The 19,685-nt window shown below is 33.7% G+C and overlaps 1 protein-coding gene across 1 annotated transcript; it reads left to right on the top strand.

The window, feature by feature from the left end:
• Positions 1 to 1,033: 1,033 nt before the first annotated feature.
• On the top strand, positions 1,034 to 17,724 carry FucTA (glycoprotein 3-alpha-L-fucosyltransferase A). The gene is made up of 8 exons (XM_013310890.1): positions 1,034 to 1,295; positions 14,277 to 14,512; positions 14,787 to 14,929; positions 15,174 to 15,414; positions 16,113 to 16,310; positions 16,513 to 16,745; positions 16,901 to 17,072; positions 17,230 to 17,724. Exons 2-8 carry the CDS (start codon positions 14,354 to 14,356, stop codon positions 17,395 to 17,397), a joined length of 1,314 nt encoding a protein of 437 aa, XP_013166344.1. The 5' UTR covers positions 1,034 to 1,295; positions 14,277 to 14,353; the 3' UTR covers positions 17,398 to 17,724.
• Positions 17,725 to 19,685: the final 1,961 nt, after the last annotated feature.

Here is a 19,685-nt window from a genome sequence, read left to right as displayed (position 1 = left end):
AACGAATTTTTGAACTTCGAATTTTAAATATGACATACGTTCATTTAAAGTACAAAACTTCGTAGGTCTGTTAATTTATTTCTATTTTTTTTTGTCTGAATTTAACGTTGAACGACAATATCAAGATAATTTACATAACAGGCTTTTTAATTTTCATGATTAAATATAAAACAAAAAACTAGCCATTCTGGTACAAATAATCTACTATATTTTGAATATCCTCCAACAGAGCCAATCATTCTGTCGCAATTGGAACGTCATGAATAAATATTTTGAAAAGTTTTAAACATATGAAAACATTGTCTTTTTCTCATAGAATAAGGAAGTTGTTCCTAGGTATATATGTTTTTCTATTTGTAAAATAAATGATGCTTCTCATGGGAACAAAACACTTACATACGTAAGTAAAACTGTTTATTTTTACAATGAAAAATTATTACGAAGATAAAAATTACCAACTTCTGTTTATAAAAGGCACCATAACCAATGCGATTATTATTGTAATCAACTCCATGCCGTACGGAATAGGGGTTAGAACTCTTCCAAATACTAAGCACCTATAAATTGAATACGCTTAAGCGCTTATCATTAAACGAATATCCTTATTGGATTATAAGATTATTTCCGGAAAGAAACATTATAGGGTTTGTCATATCGTTCAGCCACGCATAGCAGACAAACATTGATTTTTATTTGCATAGGTAGAAGATAACGAATGGATCTGTAGAATAATAAGAAACACAGGAGACGTAGTCTTGTAAATAAAGATTAATATTTCATATTTAAAGCTCGTAGCATACTATAGCCATTTCGAAGGTCATGTCAGGAGGTTAATCCTAAGAGAAAACGACGCAGCGATATACGCATGAATAGAGCTAGTACGATTTACGAAATGCAGTCGAACAAATAAATATATAATCAAAAAATATTAGTTGTGCACTAGCTTGCGAGTGCATAGAGCCTGCGTCACAGCCACCATCAGACGATCACGCAGTTAAACCGTCAATGCAGTGCAGACAGGGGGCATGCGCGAGCGGGCTGCGGGCAGGCGGCCGGTGCGCGCGCACTACTGCCGCCAATACTCCGCGACCCGCCATCGCTGGCGAGCGCGCGCCTACACCAGCTATCGACGCGTCCGTCAAAACGTATCGCGCACACCCGATCCCACGTCGTTCGTATATTATGACTTAAAAATCACCATACGTCCGCTTTAAGTGATAATTTATAAAAAGCTTTCTACTACGCCAATCAACGATTCAATACAAAGAAATAAGTGCTGAAGAATTAGTTTTCACGTAAGTATAATCGCGGTTTACATTTCCATATGTTTCGATTTCTTTGGGTGATGATTTATGTTTAATTTAATTCAATGTCGTCGTGATAATTTTTTGAGAAAAACAACCTTTTTTTCTATTTGTCCAACGAAACGACAAAAACATCTTCATGTATGTTTATTTGAACGCTATCTTATTTGATTTAGTTAACGTTTTAACAAAAATGTTTAATAGATAAAACAAAAGCAATCTTGTAAAGCATAATTTTATGATTTACGCAGAACTATTCTTGTTTACATTATAAAGTTAGAAACAAATTATTGTTATTCATTAATTATTAAAAAGTCAGTAGAGAAAATCGCGTGTTAATGGAAAACGTACCTATAACGAAATTGTTCACTATTTTTCACAATCTATTAATGTATGATATACATTTTGAAAGTAATTGTACAACATTTTACAATGTGATAATACATTTGAACGATATCCGAGCATTAGCCACATGTTTACAATCACCAAACGACATTGCCGGTCCGGTCCAGTCCACTGTTTATAATTTTCCAACAAAGCCGTCATCCACGGCTCGGATTCATCGACAGTTAAAACAATTGTCGTCGAAATTGAAATTCCGACACGCTTTGTGAAATACAATTTTATTTTTATATTTTTCAACGTTTCCATTAGTCTGCACCAATGGTGAATCAGTTAAATACTTTTTATTTCTTTTTTACGTTCAGCACGAGCCGGAACTTCGTCAGGTCAAAGTAGTACAAAAGTTTGACTATTACCGCATTCTCAAAGGTATTGCGGATCTATAATATGGTGCGGTTTGGTGCCTAATAATATAAGGTTCTTAACGGTACTTCGAGAATTGAATATTTTATACAATATAATAAGAATAACTAACGAAAATAGGCGACAGAATGTTACTAGAATTTAGAATGCCAAACAAAATGAAATGATGCAAGCTAGCTTTTATTGCGGTTCATAATATGGTGAGGTAATTCAATACAATAGTTAATTAGAGAGGTTATAGTCTAAATACATTATGTCGGAAGTCGTAGATATACAATAAAAAACATTAACGATCGATCATGTAACCACTACAAAACATTTCGCGCGAAAGCTTCAATTACGTTAAAAGTTACATAACTTAGTAAAGCCTCCTTCATAGATATGATAAAATATGTTTTATTCAACTGCAAGTATTAATAGGCATTAACAGTCAGATTTAAAAACAAAAAATACCGGAATAGAAGTCCGAAAAATTTGTGCATCTAACAGACACACTCAGAGTCGTGAGTCGTTTTGACTCTAGTGTCGACACTAAGGGTGATCCTATGTGTACATTCAGTAAAAGATATCTATACTAAGAGACTGATCTAACTATAAAACATCTAGATTTGCAAAGAGATTAGAATATAGGTGCAACAATAGTTATAGAACGGACGTTACGAGCACTTCCTTTTAAATATTTTAAGCATAATTACTAAAAGCAGGTCACATTTTTATGCAAATAATTTGGTTCGTTATGTTCAGTCTATTGATATATGTATCTATGCTTTTTTTGAAGAGCTACAAGTGATAATGCTAAATTGTTCTTTTGGATCCGAACTGGTATTGTTTATTGAGTTTCGAATCACCTTTTATATCTATTCAAACTATTAACTACGTACGTAATACAGCACTTTTATTCCAACAATTTATTTTATTTTTCCTCTTATCAAATTATTTTTTTAGTTCTTGAAATTATAGGTATGGTTATGGCAATCAGCTTAAAAGTCGATAATTGGGAACTTACGTTGTTAGTTACCTTTTATCGTGGGTAAATGCCTTTCGCATACCATCCTTGCGGGGGACAATGGTGGTTATGTCGGGCTTGCACCGACTAAAACCCACTGCGGTCGCCACGGATCTCCGTACGGAACACAACCGCCACCCTCCAACGCCTAACTAGATCTTTTGGGTCCAGCTCCATCGTACTCTTGGGTTAAACCACCTTCTCAGGGCCGCTTGAGCGTTAAGGACCCCACCCTGAAACGTTGTTAGTTACCTATATTATGAATATCAGGAAAATACATTATATAAAAAAGAACATTTTAATTAACTCGTCTTTCAGGTACGTAGCTTAAAAGTAATGATCGAATAACAACGTACGTTAATCGAAACAACTTACAATACAGCAAAAGTTATCATTTTAAAACGACTAAATAACAAAATATTAATTGAAGAGCTACAAATATATACGACTGTGTTTAAAAATTAATACAAACGCAGTTAGCGAATTCAAATTACTAAAATAATTTTAATTTCTACTTCAGTACTAAGTAATTTAGTTGGATTGTTAAGTTAGGTTATTCAAAGTTTAATAACCCTAGTTGTTAAATGTGCTAAATATTCAAATTGTTAACTGTCAGTGGTTTTTCTGAGTGGTGTTAATTCAAAGCAAAAAGCAGCAGTCTATTAAGCGATGTTTTTTTTTTAAGTAGAGCAAAGAAAAAGGGCAAAGGAATGTTACGGTGTTCGGTCTATTGCAAAAAGATACCATTGCTAATAAGTTTTGTTGGTGTCATAACATGTTACTAGTTAGTAAATACTATTTTTCTCGCTGCATCTCTAAAAGCGAGTCTTACTGGCATTTGCACATGCAGTAGCATTAACCATTTTATTTGTTCCAATTGATTGAAATAACAATATAAACGATATTAAAAAGACTCAATTTAAAATATTTGCTTGCAATCGCTGTAATAATTCTATCGTAGTATGTATATCTAAGAATTTTTTCCTTACTTATGTCTAGAAACATATTGTATGTCATTACAGGTAACTAATTTAGTATAGTAACCTTGTTGAACCACTGCATATTTGTAAATATCGATCGCAGAAACAAACAGCCAGTTTGTTTACGTAACGTGTTCCAACTTTGTAAATATTTTACATGTCCGTTTTCTAAGTTATCTAAAGCGCAACCAAATAGGCCCTAAGATACTCTGTTTCGTGTTATATCACGATATTTTTAATCTGCACATCCTGGGTTCGAATCCTGCTATTTACTGATGTGTTTATCGATTTACGATCTCTTACGGTAAAAAAACATCGTAAATGAACAAGATATGTGTGAAGTCAACCAACCCGTACTAGGCCAGCGTGGCTATGGCCTAGTCACCCCTAACTTAAGGTAGACCCAAGACCCTTAGTGAGGACGTATTGTGAGCTGATGATGACGATAATTACGACCTTTATTTGTGAAGCATATAATGAAGCATAGAATGAAAATGTAGGAGTGCGAGAGCTGCAAAATATACACAAAGACCGTAGTAAATTATAATCGGGTAGAGAATACCAGTATTCACACATTTTCTGTCATGTGCATGGTACAAATTTTTATATGCAAGCAATGCATCTACACATGAACATGCACTGACTTAACATAAACTTTAGCATAATGACGTCACTTAATGACCTTGACCACCGACTGATTTATATTTCTGACCGTAAACGACTACATAATAGTCGGTTGTTACCTTTCGAAGAAAAAGACCGTGAGCTAAAACGTGAGGTGAAATTTTGTATACAAAAATCCGATAATTTTGCGCGATTTACCTTCAGTAAAGTGTGTATCTAAAATGAAATGTAATTCTCCAAATTATATTGAACTGACTCCAAAGCTCTATACGTTGTAACTTTCTATTTATCTATTGAATTTGTACGACCTGTGAAATGTATGCCACATTACACGTCAGTACACTCCATTGCGACTAAGGGCCCTTCGATAAAATGTCACTCGCTAACTCACAAAGTAAAACATACAAAGCGTAACATTCATAAAACCAGGTCACCAGTCTTCCACTGAAAGTAGCAAGACACATTAACACTGCATTTACGAAAACATAAAATACTGCATATGATAGTTTCATAGACCATTAAGTCATTAATTTTAGAATTCATGATAATTTTGTGATTTTTTTTAATAATATTTATTGGAAAACAAATGAAACAATAACCAAATTTTCTACACAAATAATAAAGGAGAAAAGATTATTCATTTGTTTCCAATAAACTTAAAAAAACTACCAGATCCTTTTAGCCACTTTTGTAAGTCCTATGTCTAGATTTAAACGACGCTATTTAACATACACAAGATTTTTTTTGATAATTTATTTAAAAGTGTAAAACAAAATAAACTGACAGTTTGTTGGTGTAATAGAAAAGTTCCTGAACTGTATACTTAATCTAACGCCTTAAAATAAACGTTCCGATGAAAATGTAGAATAAAGGTTATAAAAATAACCAGATATAAAATCTCCTGAGCCACGGAGTCGGGCGAACGACAAAATGCTTTAAAGTTGACCGCGATTGATCCACTTTGATACTTTATTTTATAGATTGCGTAAAAAGTTTTAATACTTTTAAAAGTTATCGGAACAATTATTGAAATAATAAATTGATTATAATATATAATTCTAAGAAGTTCGATATCAATGAAATCTTTTCGACAACTAACTAACTAAAACTCACTTTATATCACGAAAAAATATATCTAACTTGTTCTATAAAATTGTATAATAAATATTGACAAAATTCACTTTAGCTTACAACTTTTACCACACATTCCACGTGACTCATTTTGCATTACATCTGAACGGAACAAACAAAAACATAAATATAGGTCCACGTAAACACATTCCGAAGCGCTGATATGAGATCTAATGACAGATCAAGTTAGTGATCGCTTTTGTTTTTGCTACACAATTACCAAAATAATCGGCTTGGTTTTATTGAATACATTGGTCTTTACTACTAGAAGTGTTTAATTTCAATACAGCACCGAAATTAAAAAAAAAGAGAGAAACGTCTTCATACAATTCGAATTATAAATCTTACCAACTAGATGGTTGAATACATTTTATATCTTTATATATATAATTCTTCTGTGCGTGTGTATGTCACTGAACTTCTCTCAAACGACTGGACCGATTTTGATGAAATTTTTTGTGTGTGTTCAAGGGGATCTGGGAATGGTTTAGATTTACAATTTTGTCCGCTGGACAATGTTTTTTTAATTAATTTTTAATTTATTAGTAGTTGTTGATTTTGGAATGTTTTACATTGGATCCGACAGACGGCGCTACCATCGCAGTGTCAAATTTTAAATAATATTCGAATTAAAGACGTGTAGACAGGACAACGTCTGTCGGGTCCGCTAGTGTATGTATAATTGTTAAAATATGTTTTACTATTGGCTATAAAATATGTATATTTGCTTCTGTCTGCAACTTTGCCGCATTACCTATTACCTTGACGCGGTTTTTGACAAATATGTCAAATGTAATTAGTAGAAAGAATAGTGGGTAGAATTTATAAATATGAGAAAAAAGCGAAGCTTAAAACAGCTAAATGTGTACGGGGCGCTTTACAAGTGGAAAATACGTTCTTAAATTGTTTAAAACTGCATTGAATAATGTGAAAAGTCTTGTGTAAACTATTTTCTATATTATTAAGTGTAACATTTTAAAGGTTATCAGTAAACAACTTGCATGTAAAGGTATCTTTCCATATTCTATTGTTACTTTTTAAACTAGAATTATCGTGAATGTCGTTGTCTGAATACAGGTAAAAACAAAAAATACGAGTATATATTATACTATCTCTCGTTACGTTGTAGATTAAACAGGATTTTTTTTAATATTAGCAGATTTTTTGCGCTTGACTATGGCCTAGTCACCCCTAACATAGGGTAGGCTCCTAGCCCCTCAGTGGGGACGTATAGAAAGCGGATGATAAGATTTTTTGTTATTTTAATAATATTACTTGTACCATTCCAAATAAACTCTATACTTGTGCTAGAACATTGCTTACGACAATAGTCGAATAGCGGGATTCGAACGCCCGACCGTCCGTCCGTTCCCGCGATCGGAAATCCGTACCCTTAACCATTAGGCTATTGACGCTTCTTTAAATTAATAACAAACCAGACACAATAATAGTTAAAAGACACCTTGGTCTTTAAGTTATTCTTTTTAAATGTTGAAATATTTTAGCAACAAAATTACAGTTCGTATATATTTGTCTTAATATTATTGTAATATGTAGTTACATGCATTACAATAGCATTAAACAAACTGCAGTATTCATTAAGAGCCCATTGTTATATTTTAATTACAGCTGTTGAGTCCTAGGCTGCTTCATTTTACTGAAATATATGATCATTGTATAGGAATTCGGGTTAGGTATTTATATGGCTTTTGTTTTCAGTCACTTTATTGGACGGCAATCTTACTAATATTTTTGGGTGGATGGATGGATAGATGGATGTTTGTTTGAAGGTATCTCCGGAACCGCTAAACGTATCTTTATGAAATTTAGCACAGATGTAGAATATAGTCTGGAAGAACACATAGGCGTATTAAGTTTGTTTTTTAATTCCCATAGAAACAGCTAGAACGGTTAAGAAATGTTTGTGTTGCAATAAATGTTGTACAAACTAGAAATACAAATAATTGATTGTTTGTTTCTATTGACTACTATAGTTGTAAATCGTTGAAACTACTGTTAATGATCGTCGTAATGACTACCGCTGAGTTTATTAGCTTTATACTACACAACAAAGAGTCTGTATTATTTGTGTTACATTAACTAAAATATTCAATATTTTACGTCTATATGTTACAGTTAGAAATTGTTTCATAAGTTTACTAACCTTTTTTAACCGACTTCACAAAGAAGGATGTTATCAATTCTTTGTTTTTTATCTGTGTTCTGCGTAGCTACGCTCTTGGTGCTGCTATTTTGAGTTTTTTTGTGACATGTATAATATATTTTCAGATGATTTGCCACCTGTGTCATCTGTTTCTTAAACTATACGTTATTTTATTAAACCGCAATTATTATTATTATTTCAATCATAAATTTAAATAATATTAATATCCATACTTACTTAACTAAAGGAATTTACAATTTATTTGTAAGAAATACATTTTTATTAACTTCAAAACGGAAAAATTTAATTCATGAAGTTTTGATAAGCTGATAAGAAATAAATAGACTTGTATGTAGCTACGTAGTTACGCTACGGTTTGTTTTATGATTGGGTTACGTGCGCCGGATCGCAGTTTAGTTAACAAGTCCGTCGTAACAAGGCGATAACATGCAATTCGTTTTCTTACCATTCCTTGCCATTATAATGGTATACAGAGATAAGATCTTTAACTAATCGAAATAATCTCGGTAGTAAAAACAATGCTTGTGTAGAGTCGTTTTCGCGTCGAGAAAAAGGCGAGAATTAAATTCATATCGGCTTTTCCGAGCGTGACTTAGAACCCTGAACCCGAGGCATTCTGCTGATAAAGACAGCATATAAAACCTTAACGATATTAAAATAATAATTTTATTATTGGCAAGATCAATTTAGTATTGTTGCTATATGTACCGAATTACACAATAAAATTACTCAAAAGCCACGATTGTTTTTAATAAAAAAAGGGCAAACGAGTGTATTGAACACCGAGATGATCAACGACGCCTATGAACACTCGCAACACAGAGAAACTGCAGATGCGTTGGCGACTTTTTAGAAGGAGATATTGTATTGTTTTATCAATTTTCAATTTCAATTCAAAGATTCAATCATTTTTCATAATAATTTAAAGTTATCGACATAACAATCAAGCATTTATTTAATGATAACAAAGCATAAAGATAAGTAATTTTTATTTCTAGAAAAATTAGTATTAGATAAGTCTATACTTATAAAGAGGAAAATTCATATCGTTTGCTAGGATTTTATAAAGGAACAAGTAAGAAATTATGCTAAAGTATATTGAAAATTAGAATTTTACTATAAGTTTTAATTAGTCCTTAGCGCGTATCCGGGGACTCCCCGCATACGGCATAAAGACCGAGTTGACAACTTATGTATATGCGTCCTTAGCCATGATATTAAGAAAGACAATATTAGCAGTACCTGATTTGACTTTATTTGAGCGATAACACAAAGGTTTGTCAAATCATTATTCCCTATCCGTCAATCCTTCTCACGTAAATGTAACATGCAACTAGATAAATGTATTACACATGTTTGCGTTATGAAATTGTCTACCACATTATTGTCATATGCTCTGGTGGCCTTTTGTTAAGTCTGCTTTGTATGCCATACTTATCAGCATTAAAATTAGTTCCGCACATATTTATGTGAACAATCCTTGAAACATTTCACCATAATAACCGTAGAATAAGCCATCGGTTACAGTGTAAACGCTAAAGTTCTGTCCACACTTAACTACTATTTTATTACTAACTTAATGAATTTCTGTGAGCAAAATCTCTGTATGAAACATATCGTCATTCATGTCGACATCTTAAAAAAACAGAGGTAACCATATGTTTTAAACAGAGATTTTATCCTCAGAAACATACAGTACTTATACCGTACGTAGAAACGTCAAATTTATCAATTTGACACATGAAACAATGACTTATTTAGTATTAGTTTATCTAATTAAGCGGTGATATCTATTTTAAAGAATGATATTTTTGTTTGTCACAATATGATTTGTATAGTACTTATGTATATTAAAAGAAAATACCTCATTTAATATAGACAATTAATCTGCTAACTAAAAGTAATACGAGTATCTCTAAATTTATCGATTGCTTTTATTGTACTTATGTGCTATTTCGTCTTTTCTGCTTCAGTGTGATACGAGCTTTATCCATACGTTACTAATCACAATTGTAACACGTCCGAGGCTGTATATAAATATAATGACAATTGACAAACGTTTATCACCGCCATAATGAGGGAATTTAAATTATGATTACACCGTGTTACAGTCAGTATGATGATTTATGGACGTAGATTTTTTTTTTGGTTTCCGTAACATTATACTTCTCCAAATTATGATTCATATTTGATAAAAAAGGGTAATATCATTTATCGTGGTATATAGAAACAAAATGATATTACATAATGTTTATTTTAGACACTGATTTTAGACAGTTATCTATAAATAAACTTATGTTAAACGGATATGTTTATCAATGGTAAATGTACAAAATAGCGTTAAAAGTAGGGCTGCCAATTTTCATTAGGCGTATATCCAATCACTGACAGTAAAAAAAACGTCGACTAGTAACACTGGACAACTCTTGATACCTTTGTGGATCATAATTTTTTTATGGCGTCATCTAGTGATTTGTTTTACATAACTTATTCTGAACAGATGATATATCAACCCTGTAGCTTGAACATACACCATGAAAGCTTAAATATGTGACAGCCCTATTTATAACGTGTATGGACGTGGTGTGGATGGATTACACTTTTTATCGTGCGTCGAATGTGCCCGATCCTACTCTATACAGATAACGAACGAGCAGGTATCTATGCTTAGTACACGAACAACGAACACATTGTTTAATGCAAACAGAATACCTGAACCGTAACATTCGCTTTTAGGTTTTCAAAGTTATTACGAAAGCACAATAAATTCTTTCGGCTGCATAAACTGCACGCAAGTATTACAATTTGAGAGCGTATAATAGTATTGGGGGAACTCTATTCCAACTAACGCATCCATCCTAGTCTCTCAAGAAACTATGAGATATTATTCTTAAGAAATTGTTTAGAATTAGAACCCCGGGTTATTTTGAATACCTAACATAAATAGTTTAATCCTTATCTATAAGAAGTACCTTTCTTTCGGAGGCTGTTAGTGGTGCGCTTTTCCTTAACATACTACAAAAGCATTTCACATGAACGAGTTAGATTAACAATGTTAATGTATACCACGTTATCTATATTATTCTATAGATATGTCATGAGTTAAGTTTACGTTAATTATTATTATTACATAGTCATATTATGTAGTACAACATTTTGTTTGAATTGTTTTCTTCTTTTTTTATATCATAAGGTGGCAAACGAGCGATCGGCCACTTGAAATCGCTGAAATCGCATCAGAGAAAATGCGGAATTGCTTCCACTTCACGCCTGTCTTCTGTGTGGTCGTGGTATTTCAGCGGGCGAGCCGGGCCAATTCGTGCGAAGATGTTAAAGCGGGCTCTACCACTGTTAAAGCTGTTGCTTGATCTCTATGGTTTCTCTGGTTATAATTCAATAATCTAGAAATAATACCGTTGCCAAAAGTTTAATACGTAAAGCAACGGAGTCATAACAATTTGGAATATAAGGCTAGAACCTAGAGAAAATTTTTAAATACTTACTATGCTACAAGCTCTAGTTGTAAAACTTAAGAGAATACAGCCTAACAATAGTAACAGTGGCCTAGAAACAAGTTGGCAAATGATTTTAGTGCCTCGGGTGCACTTCAGGAACATGAAGACTCGACCTTCTTTGTAAACTTGTCACCTTATAACCTTGAACTGTCCTTGATTGTTTATTTCAATGTTTGTACATCTTGAATCTCTAAAATTAACAAGCATTAAGTACATACAAATTATTTGATTTATTATTATAATTCATTAAGTCCCATACTACTATCGAATCCCAACGGTTATAGTCTCTAGCCTTTGTAAATATTAATCTAAAATAATCGAGATAGACTTTCTTTTCCTTATGTATTAAATGTTTTCATTGTGTTGCAACCTTGCACCAGTTGTTTCATGGCTATGATGGTACATTAGTTTGTAATTTGCAGTGAAATATGCAGCTGATATTGGTCAAATAGTGAAATGACAGCTACCCATAGACAACTAGAAATATTATTTCTCAAATATTTAAAATGCTTTATGGAAATTATTCTAAATCACGTATAATATGAAGGGCAATAACCAGTGTACATTCACTCGGAATTAACTAATTATTACAGTAAAGTAGATATCAAAGCAATTATCGCTAGCGCGTTAAACGAATTGTGAAAAAAATGAGTGCCTACAGTTATATCGTGAGTCATTTTAACAGCTGGTTTCTACCGCTTTGACACTTGTATTGACACTATTGTTGTCTCGGTCTTTTCAAAGAGAATATGAAGGATGACAATATGTGTTACGGTAGTTAAAACCCACATTAACAATGCCCCGTATTGGCAACAAAACGGTATACTGATTATCGCCCCCATGCCGACAGCATTGAACATACAAGTTCATTGAAAACTCAAATAAGATAAAAATGTACGCACGCTTTAAACGTGTTTATAACTTTTTTATATTGGAGGCCAAATTCTAGTCATTTCAATTCTATTTTCCTAAGAAAGAACGAAGAAATGAACTCGTTATAGAAATAAAATTATCCTTTTATTCTTTCTCATTCTTTGTCACGACTGCTTTAAAATATCAAAGGGGAGTAGAGTGCCATGATTGTTTAAGTAATAAACTGAAAAGTTTTGCAATAGCACCTTTTCAAATAAAAACAATAAAAGAAATACTTGCAAAATGTAATTACAACATATACTTTTTAAAATTCTTTATATTATACTTACAATGCATTTTAAAATCACACTTCCGACCACATTCAAAGTCCATTATTTAAAACGACTCTTGTAACATTTTTAAGTTCTTAAAAAGCGCTAAACAATGTATTTTAAAGCTTACACTTCCCTTTTAAAAAAAGTATTTCTTAAAACTCTTATAACGTAACTGTGCCATGTTCACTAGACTTATTTTGTTAACCGACTTCAAAAAGGAGGAGGTTCTCAATTCGTATGTATATTTTTTATTTATTTTTAGTTTATTTCACTTTATTTTATATCATTTTACTTTACCCTTCTCCTTGGGTTTGCTGTCAACGACGAATTGAATTTATTTCTTTAAAACTGTTATATATTAATCTTATTGTCTTACTAAATATCTTTTTATTTAAATATTATCATTCTCTTCTCTCATCTTCATAATAAACTGCTATAAGTCACCGTAAACCGTTTTCTACTAAAAGATATTTCTTAAAAGCAAGTACTTAGTCTGTAGAATGTAGAAATCTTTTCTGACTGAGATCCATTCATTCTTGGAAAGCTTTGTTTCCACTTTTCATTAAAGCCCCGTTCACATTGACAGCTTTCTATTTCACAGATTGAAAATCTCACATAGCTAGAGCGCTGTACGAAACAAAAAGTGAAAACTTAGATGAAAATTCTCTACCAACTTCATCTTTTATCCTTTGAAGACAAGCGTATCGATATCAAAGAGTATATTTCTGTCAGCGAACAAACGTAATATAAAATAAAATATATGTGCTCAAAACGTTGCTACGCAAAACTACAATTTATATCTAAATTGTTATAATGTAACTGTAAACAATGTTATACTCCGTCATAAACTCACTAGCAACTTTATAAAATATCATAAATAAAATTGTCAGCTGATTGCAGACTTTTCCGTACGTGAGTTGAGGATACAATAGTCTCAACTAAGAATCCCGTGCGTCTATAAATCAAATAAATTTTCGATAATAATAATGAAATACGTAATTTAAAATCCCTTCGAAATTGAATTCAATTTCATTTAACGAAAAAGTCGCGATCACCTAGATAGAACAAAATAAGGAATTAAAGACTTAATTAGTACAGTTAGTATGGGCTATTTAAAGTTATCGTAACTCATTAGGTGCGACTACCTCCGGCTTACACAATGGATGAAAGCGGGTCCTGATGGAAAGTGAGATTAAGTAGAAAAAGTCAGCTCTATCTGCGATCCAATTAGAACTTAACGACGGCACCTAACTCAATGAAAAGCTCGCCTTCATAATGTCTAATGAATCTTAGAAGCGCCAAATGAATGGAAAAATGTAATGAGACCTCATTAATGTTTAATATCTCTTTTGTTGTTCTTGTAAGGAATAAAATTATTTACTTATTTATATTATAAAGGTTAAAAAACTGTGTCGCGTTAATGTTGAATAAAAATATACTTTTACATAGTATAATTGTATATGTCGCTGCCCATTGAGCTGTTCAAACAGTACACAATCCAAATTTTTAAAGAAATTAATAGAAAATAATCTCTCGAACTTTTCTTAACGTCTTGGCACTTTTTCTTATTATTCTACAGATGTGATGGTTACTCCAAGGGCGTTCGTGTGATGGGAGGGTTATTGCGGTGAGGCGAGGTGTGCGGGGTGAGCGGGCATGTGGGCGCGCGGGGCGCGAGCGCTGCGGCGCGGCGTGCTGCTGCTGCCGCTGGCGTTGACAGCGCTGGCGCTGCTGCTGCTGCCGCGCCCGCCACCGCTGGCCGCGCCATCGCGGCTGCCCTCGCCTCCACCCACCAGGGATGAACCACGACTTCAGGTTATAACACACGTTAAATTTTAACCGTTCCGAACCCGCAGCGCCTCGGATCAACAACGGCTTAGCGTCCACCTGCGTGTTAACGCTCGAAAAGTAAAATCAATTCCAAAGTAAGAAACACAGTTTGCAATGATTAAAGGGTTATCAGTAGTTGCCTACACCCATTTACCTATCTCCTTCTGTGAGGCAATCACGATTTGGAGGTATAGTCATGAATATACCTTAGCCTTTTGACTTTTGTATTTTTAAGCTTCCATATTGTATTTTCTCACAGCTAACTGAACCTGTAGAGGAAGTGGAGCGCGTTGTCGGCGAGCCGTCGCAGCGGGAATGGTTCCTGCGCGGCGGTGAACGGCGACCGCGCCGGCACGACCCCAAGGCAAAAGTCTTCCCAGAAGATGCACCCGGCGATGATAGGTAAAAATAATACACATTCGTTAGAACCTTCAAACTTGACTAAATTGACCCACCGAGATTCCAAGACAACTGTAAATATGTATGTCTTCATTAAACCTCAATTTCAGTTACAAGGGCAAGTAAAACACCACGTACCATTCTTGTAACTAAAAAACAACAGTTCTCCTTAGTTTCTATCGAGCATCATTTAGTATAATGACGTTAATGTTTGATGCAAAAAAAATCTCTACTCTTTTTACTACAGGATCTACGAGCAGCTTATGTATACATTGCCGTCGGATGAAGATGTACCGATGAAGAGAATCCTACTTGCAAACGGTCTGGGCACGTGGGGAGTGTCCGGCGGCCGGACGGAGTTTATCCGGAACAAGTGTCCAGTAGACCGCTGCACGCTTACCGCGGATACCAGGGAAGCGGCGACCGCTGACGCCATCTTGTTCAAAGACCATCATACTCCTTTCAACGTCAATCGTCCTATTAATCAGGTAATTAATATTCGTAGACACAAAAGTAAGCTTCATTACAAATTTAATATCCTCTTTTTACTTTCCTAACGTTTAATTTAAACGTAATATGAACGGAAATGTCGAGGTAATTTTAAATGCCAAATATGGGCGTGTTCAGGGAAAACGACTAGATTGGTGACCTACATATCGGCGTATTCGCAGATATTAAAAAGTACTTTTAAATGTACAATAATTGACTGTTGTGTAAAGTGCTAAAATATTTATTGATCAAGGTAAACACTGTTTGAGAATGATAAGATAATTAACACTCAATGCATACCTATATTGCCACTAATTCTTCATATCTTATCACATAGATTACCAACACCAAAGTTAACAAATGTCTATTCCTAAAGTTACTTTGGCTTCATATGTTTTATTTACATGATTTCCTGATTTAATCTGCCACCAATTCCTAAGTCATAGTCAATGACTTAAGAAAACAATGTCTTGACTTACAAAGAGAGAAGGAAAGTGCCTACTGAAAAAATCAAAGCATAACATAACAAACCCATTTTAAATGTCCTCTTACGATTAATCTTTTAAAACTACCGACAGAAGATCTCGTTATTTGAGCCTTGTCATTTCGTTCATCTTCACGTAGCCTTTAATCGGTGACTTCTTTGTGGTTACACTTTAGAATAGACAACTATATTATTTTACAAATAACGTCGCAGATCTGGATCCTGTACTACTTGGAATGTCCTTACCACACGGCGTCGTTGCGGCCGGCCTCGCTCGATGTCTTCAATTGGACAGCCACGTACAGGCGCGACTCGGATATTGTGGCGCCCTATGAACGCTGGCACTACCACGACCCACGTGTCACTGACAACCAGCTCGATAGGAACTATGCCGCTAACAAGACTAAAAAGGTATGGAGCAAAGAGATTGAAAATGTAAAACTATGCAGCTAATTAGACTAAAATGTTACAGAGTAGATACGAATAAAAAGGTTTTATTGTAGGTTTGTTATACAAAAATTACGCTGATTCTAAGTAACCCTTTAAGCATGTGGCAGTTCACTTCTAATGTGACCTTTCCGTGCATTTTGTCTTCACATATTATTATTTGTAGGTAGCGTGGTTTGTATCGAACTGTCACGCACGAAACCGTCGACTGCAATACGCACGCCAACTTGCGAAGCACATCTCAGTGGATATTTACGGCGCGTGCGGCTCCCGGCATTGCCCGCGCGCAGACCCTAACTGTCTAGAAATGCTGGATAATGACTACAAGTTCTATTTAGCATTCGAAAACTCTAATTGTCGGGATTATATCACTGAGAAGTTCTTCGTTAATGGATTACAGTAAGTTATTATGTTAAGTGATAAAAATATGATAGATTACTAATATTCTAACTCTAGACGTAGACTATAACGAGTCTTACTTTGTGGAACAAAAATCCAGTAACTTTTGAAAATGTCTGAAATAAAAAAATAACTATAACCTCCTTGTGTAACAGGCACAACGTACTGCCGATAGTGATGGGCGCGCGACCGGCGGAGTACGCAGCGGTAGCGCCACATAACTCCTACATACACGTGGAGGAGTTCGCCGGCCCCGAGGAACTCGCTGCCTACTTGCACCGACTGGACGAAGATGATAACTTGTACAACTCTTACTTCAAATGGAAGGCAAGTGAACAGTCGCTCAATGAACATATAGTGAGCGATATACTTTAAGAGATTTTATTGTTCTTGCTAAATCTACAACAGTACTTGTTAGTGTGCTTGTGGTTCAAAGATTATTTTAATCAATTACTTGTGTTTCATATATAATATTTAATTGCAGGGTACAGGTGAATTTATAAACACGTACTTCTTCTGTCGCGTGTGCGCGATGGTGCACGCGAACGCACGCCGGCAACGCAGCGCTCACTACGCGGATGTGCAGGCGTGGTGGCGCGGCGCCGCCTGTACACGCGGCGAATGGCGCGCACCCGCTAGAGACCTCGTCTAGTACACAATTACCATCTGCACTAAGCTAACTTGAACCTAGGCCATCTACTGCTAACAACTCTCCCACAGGCAAGCAGGTGGACCTAGTTTATATAACAGAATTGCAGTGAAAATAGTTGCAAAGTCGGACCTAACCTATACAAGTAAATCCATCTATATACATATGTATAAAATAACATACAAGATGTATCCTACACTACACAGTGACCTAATGGTTGCATTCGGTCAAACCTGGGCAACACACAAACATGCAACACGCACAATGTTTTGATTTTTTAAAAGGTATTCTTGTGACGACTCACAAATTGACAAACAATTTAAGCAAATATAAAAAAAAACTACAATTTGTCCATAACATAATCTGGCGTACTCTAATGGAACCTTATTGTTTGTACGTGTGTCACATCAGGTTTAAGTAATAAGAGGCTTAATTAAAAAAATCTTATGCGTATAAAAGACAAGACTCATTGAATAAATGTGTTTGTAATAATACTAAATAACCATAAAAAGATTAAAGAAAAAATGTTAGTTTTGTAGTATGTTGGTTTAAATAAAATTTCAATATTATTCTAATAAGAACGACATGTACCTACAAATTTAGAGAGAAGTTCTTTAAACCATCGTCGAAACTTAAAAATACGACTAATTAACCAAAGAAAAATTGCACAGCAGAACTTGGGGTAGGTGATAGGTGGATTATTGGGAAAATTGCGTCCTAGTCAAGTCCACGCTCAAATTATGAAGGTATTTTAGATAGAATTAAAGTTGCAATAGACCAACAATATTCAAGTAAAACAAGGCAACTGCCCTACCTTAAAGTTTACGAACCTTGAAACCTTCTTTGGTTCAAATTTAAAATAATAAACATTAATTTAAACTCAATTATTTTATGAAAACATTTAATAAAATTATTAAATCATCCTAAGCACAAGGGCTTAAAAAGAAAAATCTTTTTGTTAAATTAGAAATAGATTTTATTAAAAGTGTGGCCAATAAAAGCTTGTAGTAGGCTTCCGTTAGATTTTGGAAGCGATTGTTGTGAAGAAATGAGTATGCATAAAAACATTCCTTGTCGCTGAGAAATGTCGTTTTCGCGTCCATAAATATGTGTATTTCATGATAATTGTGGTTGAATGTTGTTAATTTATCCTGATTAGCTAATAAAAAAATAAGGAGAATATTGGAAAATTATATTTTAATATGTAAATAAAGACATTGTATGTTGCTCTTTGATTTAAAACATTGGTGAAAGCTAACAGTGCCATTGGACATTCAATAAAAACCGAAAGAAGAAAAAAACAATACACTCTAAATTACATTTTTTGTTTGTTACTTAATTTTAATAAACTACTCGGTAGTTACCTTTTTTAATTTTTTAAGTGTTGTCTGTTTTGAGTGACTTTTTTTTGTGTTTTTTGTAAATTATGATTATGAGTGGTTATTATAATTTATTAATTTATAGTCTGTGAGGCATTCCTTAGGATTCTTGTAGGAGTTGAGCCAAATTCTCTGGACATTTGAAAAAAACTGAATAATGAAAAATGAATGCGAAACTAATAAAATTTTGTACTTTGTAATATTCATATTTTCTTTTTTATTAACTTTACACGTAATTTTCTTTGCCAAAGCTCAACATAATGTCTAGTCAAGGCTCTATACTTTGAGCAATATTATTCAAAAGAATATTATTGCCTATAATACATTTCGCACAAAATAACTTTGCATTTTTTTATTAATTTATATTTGACTTCTACAAGAAGTATTTTCTTCTGTTAATCGTGTAGTTATTTTCTACGTTTTGTTATTGTGTTTTTCTAACTCTTAATTACTTTGTAAATATCTAGACTTATAAGTATAATTAAGTTACGTTGTCTTTAGATAATTTTAAATTGTTCCTGTTTAATTATTCTAGTGATAATATATTGATTGTACTTAATAGCACAAAAAAATATTGTCGAACGATTATTTATATTACACTACACGTTTTATTAGCATTGGACAGTAAGGAGAAAATTAAGAAATTTTATTTCGCATTTTATAATAAGAATATTATAAAATGCGAAAGTTTAGATGGGTAGATGGATGTTTATTATTACGTGTCTTCAGAAGGGCTAAATGGATCTCGCTGAATAGTGGAACGTAGTCTATAAGAACTAATTAAGTTTTTTTTTTATTCCGTGGCGACGGCGTTGCGGCCGACGGCTGCATGTTTATAAAAAGACCTTTTAAGTAAAAGGTAAAATAACCAGAAGTAAAACATCATGTTATATTTATTTTTACACACATAAT

The sequence above is a fragment of the Papilio xuthus genome, unplaced genomic scaffold (genome assembly GCF_000836235.2).
Source record: "Papilio xuthus unplaced genomic scaffold, Pxut_1.1 DF827714.1, whole genome shotgun sequence".
NCBI classification, from domain to species: domain Eukaryota; kingdom Metazoa; phylum Arthropoda; class Insecta; order Lepidoptera; family Papilionidae; genus Papilio; species Papilio xuthus.
The sequence above is the reverse complement of the archived record's forward strand: the minus strand, read 5'-3'. Positions and strand labels throughout refer to the sequence as shown.

Bases quoted from the DNA above. Each gene is read 5' to 3' on its own strand.
- FucTA (XM_013310890.1), top strand. From the start codon at position 14,354: ATGTGGGCGCGCGGGGCGCGAGCGCTGCGGCGCGGCGTGCTGCTGCTG. The intron at 14,930-15,173 runs GTAAAAATAATA...TTTTTACTACAG, and splicing joins GATGCACCCGGCGATGATAG to GATCTACGAGCAGCTTATGT. The intron at 16,746-16,900 runs GTAAGTTATTAT...CTTGTGTAACAG, and splicing joins TTCTTCGTTAATGGATTACA to GCACAACGTACTGCCGATAG.